Source organism: Apium graveolens, chromosome 2, assembly GCF_009905375.1.
Source record: "Apium graveolens cultivar Ventura chromosome 2, ASM990537v1, whole genome shotgun sequence".
In the NCBI taxonomy this organism is placed as follows: domain Eukaryota; kingdom Viridiplantae; phylum Streptophyta; class Magnoliopsida; order Apiales; family Apiaceae; genus Apium; species Apium graveolens.
In genome coordinates, this window is record NC_133648.1 from 128,400,584 (window position 1) to 128,409,041 (window position 8,458).

At 36.5% G+C, this 8,458-nt stretch overlaps 2 protein-coding genes across 2 annotated transcripts; both read right to left on the bottom strand.

Annotated features, from left to right (window-relative positions):
* Window positions 1–200: 200 nt before the first annotated feature.
* LOC141693179 (uncharacterized) lies at window positions 201–836 on the bottom strand. The gene has a single exon (XM_074498199.1). The coding sequence runs from the start codon at window positions 834–836 to the stop codon at window positions 201–203; it is 636 nt and encodes a 211-aa protein (XP_074354300.1).
* A 57-nt stretch (window positions 837–893) lies between these two features.
* On the bottom strand, window positions 894–2,712 carry LOC141693189 (uncharacterized). Its single transcript, XM_074498210.1, has 5 exons — window positions 2,447–2,712; window positions 2,175–2,260; window positions 1,929–2,075; window positions 1,818–1,844; window positions 894–1,594 (listed from the first exon to the last, which is right to left on the bottom strand). The coding sequence occupies exons 1-5, from the start codon at window positions 2,710–2,712 to the stop codon at window positions 894–896; spliced, it is 1,227 nt and encodes a 408-aa protein (XP_074354311.1).
* Window positions 2,713–8,458: the final 5,746 nt, after the last annotated feature.

An 8,458-nucleotide genomic window follows, 5' to 3' on the forward strand; every position in this document is an offset into this window, starting at 1 on the left:
CTAATCAAACAGATTATACATATTTTTAATAGACAAAATAATTGGAGATATTTTGTTTATATTATGTTTATACACGGGTGCAGCAAAAAAATGTAACATTGTAGATGTTGAACTTACACCATTGATATATCAAACACAATAAATCCAGAGTTAAGAAGGTAATATAGAAAAATGTTACAGGAAGTTCTTAATATGTCATGTCAATTATCTACACTTGGAAGATTATAAAATACTTCCTCAAAAACTACATTATTTGTAATATCTGTGCTACTACCATCATCACTATCTATGAGAATATGAAGGCCTTCAGGTCGTGTCACTCTGGATATAGCAACATAAATGTGTATGTGCGAGAAAGCTGCTTTAGGATGGTAAAGCCCAACCATATCAAGTGATTGTCCCTGACTTTTGTTAATTATCATGGCATAACATATTTGAATCGGAAATTGAACGCGTTTAAATTCAAACGGCCAGTTCGTGTCACTTGGAATCATCTCAATTCTAGGAATTAGATATTTCGTTCCAACATGAGAGCCACACAAAATCTCACATTCAATACTGTTCTTCCTACATAATTTCATAATCATTTTTGTACCATTGCATAATCCCATAATTTGCTTCAAGTTTCTCATAAGCATGACGACAACTCCTACCTTCAATTTTAACTCATGGTTAGGAATGCAAGGCATATTGATAGAGTTTAGATACTCAACTGGAAACGCGGATCTGAAATCATTATCATCATCACCTGCATCATCAATTGAATCCTGACTCAGATAAGTGTAAACCATGCCGGAAATTTTTTCAAGTATCGTTATATTAATCTCATCTACCATGATATTGGTAGATGTGAGTATGGCCCTTGATCTGAGGTATTCATGTGAAGAGATATTTTATATAAAATCTGGGTATGTCACTTCAAAAAGCTTCTGGATTGGATCTCCGGACATATGAACGATATATTGATCAGGAATCTTTATTAACATTTCACCAGTGTCTGGACTTGGAGAAATATTGGTTTCTTTGCCATCACCGACAACAAGCTGCCACTTGCTAAAGTCCGCAATGGTTTTGTTCTCCAAATCACTATTTCCTGCATTAAGCAGCATGTTTTGCTTCAATAAAAATACTTCACAGGATTTCCAAAGCTTGGATTTATTAAGGGTAGAGCAGATAATTTCATCCCTTGACGCTTTTGGAATGACAGGAAGTATCTGCCTAAAATCTCCACAAAAAACAATGGTTATACCACCAAATGGCTTTTTAGCTCTGCTTTTATCAATAGCAGACATAATATCTCTCAAGGATTGATCAACGCATTCAAAAGCATAACGATGTTGCATAGGAGCCTTGGCCCAAATTATTAAATCAGTTTGCTGAAGTAGCTCAGAAATATCAGTCCCGTGTCTTAAACCGGCAGAACAATTTTCATCAAGTTTGAGTAGAATGTGAAAGTGGGAGTGTGCGGTTCTTCCACCAGGAAGCAACACGGCAGCTATACCACATGATGCAACGGGAAGCACAATCTTATGCTCTGATCGTAATCGACAACACAGTGCCTGCCACAAGAATGTCTTTCCACAACCTCCACTTCCTTAAACAAAGAAAACACCACCTTTTTCCTGGTTGATATTGTCAAGAATGGAATCATAGAGTATCCTCTGTTCATCATTGAGAAGACTATGATTTCTTGTGTGGATTCTTTTCATTTCTTTTGGATCATAGGGTGTTTCCTCAAGAATTAGTCTATTCTCAGAGTTGGGAAAAAAAAGCATCTTCTGGATATGGCATATCTGGGAAGTTTCTAAGGCTTTTACCAATATTATTCAACAATTTCTCTATCTCTGCAATAACATTAATAAAACTTGATAACATTAATCCAAACCTGGAACATGTAATATGTATAAAGCAATTTTAACAGCTCATACCTGCAAGAGCGTAATTCTGGATCTCAATATCTGATAGACAAAGGTTTGGATTCCCAATGAGATGTCGCCTCACAAGAAGAATATCATCTGACATGCATCCCCAATGAGCTTCCCAAAGGCTACGCGGATGAGAGATTGGACTGTATACTAAAATGTTGACAAACATGGCACGCAGTTGTGGAGGCATGAATGTATGCGTATTTTCACCTATAACTTCGTGCCATTACTGGTCGTTCTGGAGGATACCTAGCGCGGCACAGGCTTCGTGAAATAAGTTATAAACATGGCCATTGACTGTCTTCAAATCATCAAAAAATATAGCACCTTTAATCCTGAGTAGGAGCATGCGGAGATATAATAGTACACTGCTAGATGAATGTACTTCAGCAAGCCTACCAATGACATCACCTATTTTCCTCTATTTCCAGAATCCAGGTTGTGGATGCCATATAAACTTGCTTGGAAATTCTGAATAGGTTAAATTTGGGGCCTCTACATATGTTTTATTTTCATCAAACCATGCTTCTAATTTGCTTTTCTTTGTTCCAGCATTGTCGCAAACTTCCTGTAGATTTTGTGAGCCTTTAAACGACACATGCTTGTCATTCGGTAGATGTATTGGCAATCGTTCAACGGAAGGCCAACGGGAATGAATGTCAAAATCAAATATCCTCCATGATGCTTCAGATGCACAAACATATCTTCCATCCAAGTATTGCTTGACTTCATCAAGCGGCCGTTTCTCAGGAGTGATTGTTGTTGTGCACCCTTTTTTGTTGTTCATTTTTTCCGCAGACACATGGTGGCGGTATCATATCATTTTTAACAATATTTGAACAGATATTTCAATGATCTGGAGCTGTTACAAATCTCCAAATTTGTATGACATTGAAATCTTATTAGAAGATCTCGATTGTAGGGGACAATATATCGATTATTCAGGTCAATTCCCTTTTTCTTTACGGTAATTCCAGTTTTCCTCCTCTTATAGATGGGAAAGCCACAGCCGTCAAAGTATGTGTGAGAATTATACCTGTTAAAAAGGAAAGAACGATATTTCAATTTAATAAAAATAAATCTAAAAGGAATGTTTTACTAAAAGGTGATTCAGAATGTTGTATTCTTTCAGTAGTCTTTGGAAAATTAATTTAATGTAAAAGATGATGAATTACCTTTTAGGAAAATGTTTAATACAACGGCCTTTAACCATACACGGAGACTTGACACAGTCAGTGCCACATGGTCTGTGGATCATGTAATTCTTGACAACTTCGTAACCAACTGGATCAATACCTGGGTCAGGAATTTCTGTAGAAACCATTTTATCTATTTGTTCAGTTATTTTGGGATGATCGTTTGGATACAACCATATTAGCATGTGAGCATGTGGCAATCCACGCTTTTGAAACTCTATGACGTGCATTACTGTAATATAAAATTGATGAAAATAATTAAATAAAGCCTGACATACATGTCATATTAAATTTAAATCATAAAAAATTGTTAGAGGAAAAATAGCATACCTCCAATACAACGTCCAAAGCAGTTCTTATTTTTTATTTGATCAAGAAGCTGGTCAACTTTCATTTTAAATACCCTTGCAATGACGTCGGGTGCGTCAACAACATCAACACCGGGTAGAAACTTTAACATCCTCTGAATTTCAGGCCATTTTGTGTTAGTGGTCATCGTAAGGAATAATGATGGGTGTCCAAGTGTTCGACAAATTGCCATTGCATCCTTGAAATACTGGTTCATGTATCTTTTACTGCCAGTGAAGGAGGCTGGTAAAATTATTGCCTTGCCGACATTTTCAGGATTGCTATCACCCTTGTTTAGTGCATCTCATATTTTATGGTATATATCAGAACGAATTGTAGTCTGGTGACCTCTGATCCAGTCAAGTCTGTATTGCTCAATCCCAGTAAATGCGTCAACAACATATTGCTGCCATAAACGACCTCCCAGATGTGGAGTCAAACCTGAATATACATGAGACAATTTTGGAGATAATTAAAAATTGAGAAAAAACTAATAGATAAGTGTTAAAATTTAGGTCATGATTTTGAATATACCTTCCGAAGGCAGTATCATGAGTTTATAATTGTAATATTCTTTCATCGTGATGAATTATCTCTCCCCTTTTCAATGACGTTGTTTCTGATTTTTTTGATTTGGTCTGTTCAAAAGGATTTGACGGTAATATCTGATGTCTCCATGAGGAAAAAGAATAGGAAACTGAAGTTGCATAAACCGTGGATCAGTTTCAAAAATTCTCTCCAATTCATTGGTTCTCGAATGGATTATTGTATCCCTACATCCTTTAGCATACTCGTCAGTGACAATTAACCCGACAACTTCATTCGATGGACCAATATGGTTAGGTCGACTAGATGCGGAAGACGAAGATATTAAAACCAACCTAAATTCATCAACTGCATTCTGACTAATTCTTTCACGTACCATTCGAAAACCTTTGACAAAATGATTATGTTTATCCAACATTTCTAACAACGACTGAACGATATCTTCATCCACGGCATCGCTTCCTCCCTTAACGACATTTATTTTATTATGTGCTTCATCTTCAATGTCATATATGTAGAATTGATAGAATTTAGGGATCTCACCATCAAGTGGTACAAAGCTTCCCATACTGTGGTAATTTATACTTTTTACCTTAAAACAGTAAGGAGCACCGCCACGATTGATACTACGATCAATTTGACCTCTGGTGGAAGACATGGCAAACATACAATTGTATATTCTAATATATTCCCTGAAATGCCTAAAACGGGATCCACCAGTAAGGAGTGAAGCGAGAGGTTCAGGAGGTTGCTTTTCTTTCTCAAGAATTATCTGACCATTTTTAAAACAAAGAGAGAAAGTTAGAGGCTTTTTGGTCGCACTTTTATTGTTTCTTTCATGATTCCACATGATGGCCTGACACTTTGAACAAATTCTATCAGGATCACCGACATCGAGGTATTCACTCCACTTAGTAACAGGATTGTCAAATTCATGTACATCAACATCGTCACAATCACCTACAAAATTTGAAATTATTATGACTGCGGAACATCAGAGTAATTAAGAATGGAACTGAATTTATGTTCATACTGCTAGATATACAATCACTGTCGTTGCTTTCACAATCTTCAACATTGTTAAAGTCTCCTAATAAGTTCTTAGAACCTGAACTATCTCCTTGCTCATAATAACTTTTTACGGAAGATGTATCATATGATGAAGAACCTAACTAAATACAATTCACTATTTTTTGATAAGGGTGTCAAAGGAGACCGACTTGCAGAATTACCTGCATCCATGAAAGGGGAATACAAAGTTAACTTAAAATACCAGGCCTATTAACATACATGACTGTTCTGCAATTTAAGTTACCGTTAATTGTTTTTAGAGGATTACAGCTAAGATATTCTGCATTATTAGTCCTCAATGACTGATTGAACGGCTGCGGTTTGGTACCTGTAACAATCACAAATAAACAACATTAACTATACATCAAAATTGTTAGAATGTTTGGCTTTGGCCATGTTCAATAGTTGATCGGCTGAGAGATGCTTAACCTGACAAAATTAGTGGATTCTGATTCTCCTTGCTACTATCTGACAATGCATTTCCACGCATATTTATTGGATCAGATCCGGGTTTAACTGAAGCAAAGAATAAAGATAAACTTATTAACGTCTGCAGAATAACTTTTAGATTCAAATTACATCAGTAAAATGACAAAACTTCACATGAATCATTGCAAGAGGAAATCATCTGGTAATTATTTGCACTCTGAGAATTAGTCATGTCTGTAAGAATGGAATCTACATTCCGGCCACGAACGCGATGTTTTTTTTTCTGATTGGACAAAAACCAAAAAATCATTAACAAGTACAAAACAAAAAGTGTAACAATGAGACATGGTCATCAAATTTCATACCTTGATTACCTGAGGTGTGCGATGCATTCAAAATATGTTCAGTATTACGACCACGAACACGTTTGGATCCTACCATTAGTGATTAATGTACATAATGTATAGTCCGGTGAATTACATGACAAAATAACAGATAATATGCCAACAGTAAATTAGAAACTGGTGAGAAGCAATGCCTTGAGATTCCATGATTCTGATAATGTTTCAATGCCAAGATTCAGTTTTCAGATCCAATGGTCATCCATTGTAGCTTCTAATTCGCGAGAGAGAGAGGGAGAGAGAGGGGGGGGGGAGGGAGAGAGAGAGAGATAGAGAGAGAGAGAAAGAGAGAGTTTGGGGGAAGAGTGAAAGAGCGATGTAACAGAATGGAGCAAATAATGCATAATTTGTTTTTTTTTGAAATTATTTTCCATAGATAGGTTGATTTTGAAATTCAAAAATAGGTAATTAGTAATTAAGATGGGTCAAATGAAGCTAATTGGATAGTCCATGGATATGGAAAAATATATAGGTTTTGGGTCATGGGTAAATTTATTTACCCATGGGTAAATTAAGGAGTAGTCATTAAGATATATAGATTATGTAATCTTTAAATCCGTTAAATCGTTAGGGTACATATTGCAGAATAATGTTTTTCCAACTTGTATAAAAATCGAATAAATTACAAGTGATTGATAATATATATATATACAAAAATTAATATCATAATATATAATATAATAAAATAAAGTTAATTTATATTTAATCTAAGACATATGATTTTTAGTAATTTATTATCAAGGTAAATGAATCTTAAATCTCAATTCAACGATCTTTGTTAAAGGTTTTTTTTATCAAGGAGATATTTGAGAAGGTATTAGGCTTAAAAATGTCCACGGTAATGTTAACGGTACTTGTTGGAATCCCATCCCAGTTATGCCTAAGTATGTGGGCCGAGCTGAAGGTAGCAAAGCATTACTTAGTCCGAAGAACCTACAGCTCAATATAAAAAGAAGACCATCCCATATTGCAAGAATATCCAAGAGTCGTATAGTTGGGCTGACCGACAAGTACGGAGAAGACGTGGTCCACGTCTCCACAACTGTTATATTTGACTTTATTTGTCAAATAAAAAAATGAAAAACTACATAAATATAATTTCTTGTTTCAAATTATTATATTGGTTGTATAGTTATTATATTTATAAGTTAGAAATATTTTCATTATGACAATAATAAATTGTAATGAATATGACGATTACTTTTTGAGGTGTGAATATTATGTTGTTGTTTGCCCATATACAGTACAATCGTGCCTAAGATAAATGATTTTAGCTAAGCCACCAAATTTTACTTTCTTTTAGTGAGACTTTTTACGAATGTTCTACTATAGAAGAAAATGATAACAAAATTAAAATGTATAGAATGATGAACTAAAAAAATTACTAAAATTCATCTTCTTACACTCGAAAAAAGGTACAGAGGATAAAAATAAAGGCATGAGTATTATTACTAGACAATTAAAAAAATGCTTTATATTTTATCTAAGGACTTATGGACCTTAAAATGTGGGAGGTTCATGTTGTAACCTTTAAGGCCAGCATAACTGCCATCAATAATCATTTTGGATGATATTATATATTGATAACTCCGGTGTGCGGGGCTGCTCCTTCTGACGCCGCGCCTGGACCTTTATCGTGATGGTGTGGTATAGCTGTTGTGGGGTGTCTGCAAAATAACACCGGAGGGGGGTTTGAGCCCCGCGGCGCCTCCGGCGTGAGAGTAAGAATTTGCTTTGGGGAAGATGAAGATAGATAGGAATGCAAGGTGGCTGTGTGTGTATATGAGTGTGTAAGAGAGCGTCTCCCGAAACCCTTTTCCCTTGGGGTATTTATAGCCCAAAGATAGGGTTTAGGGGTTGGTACCTTTAGATCAGGGTCATTCTTTGTTGGAGGCGGAGGACGCCTGCCTCGGATAAATCACATACACGTGTCCAAGTAGGGACCATATTTAAGACGCACCAAAGGTGTACTGACGTGTGTCATGCTTGCCTCAGTTGTTGGTTGTTGATTGCTATCATTGTCACATGCTCACGTGCCCTCTCTTGGTGGGTTGTGAGGTATGCTTGTGTGTAGGGGACCCCTCGAGCCTACCCTAGCTGGGTTGGACTCTAGCTAGGAGGTGATCCTGATTCTGGGTTGGGCTTGGGCCCAGTTACTATCATGAGCCTGGATCTCTTCATTAGCTTGTTCCGGGTGAGGGGGGCCTAGGCTCTCCAATCGAGCTTGTCTCACCCCAAAGCTGGGTTGGGTTCTAGTCGGGTTGCTTATATCCTATCATTTACCCCCCAATCCCTCATGTAGATTTTCTGGATGAGGGAGCAGAGTAGGATTGTAGAACTATTTTTATCTTAGAAAAATTTTGCTTCTTTCTTGCCCCCCAATCCGGGTATGGTATTGTAGAGACCAATCCGGATTCAAGTGGAAGAAATTGGTTTTCTTAGAAATATTTTGCTTCTTTCTTGCCCCTCAATCCGAGTATGGTGTTGTAAAGACCAATCCGGATTCAAGTGGAAGAAATTGGTTGCCTTAGAAAGATTTCGC

Bases quoted from the DNA above. Each gene is read 5' to 3' on its own strand.
- LOC141693179 (XM_074498199.1), bottom strand. From the start codon at position 836: ATGGTAGATGAGATTAATATAACGATACTTGAAAAAATTTCCGGCATG.
- LOC141693189 (XM_074498210.1), bottom strand. From the start codon at position 2,712: ATGAACAACAAAAAAGGGTGCACAACAACAATCACTCCTGAGAAACGG. The intron at 2,261-2,446 runs GTTTGATGAAAA...GCTCCTACTCAG, and splicing joins AAAAGCAAATTAGAAGCATG to GATTAAAGGTGCTATATTTT. The intron at 2,076-2,174 runs GTATCCTCCAGA...TCAACATTTTAG, and splicing joins CGAAGCCTGTGCCGCGCTAG to TATACAGTCCAATCTCTCAT.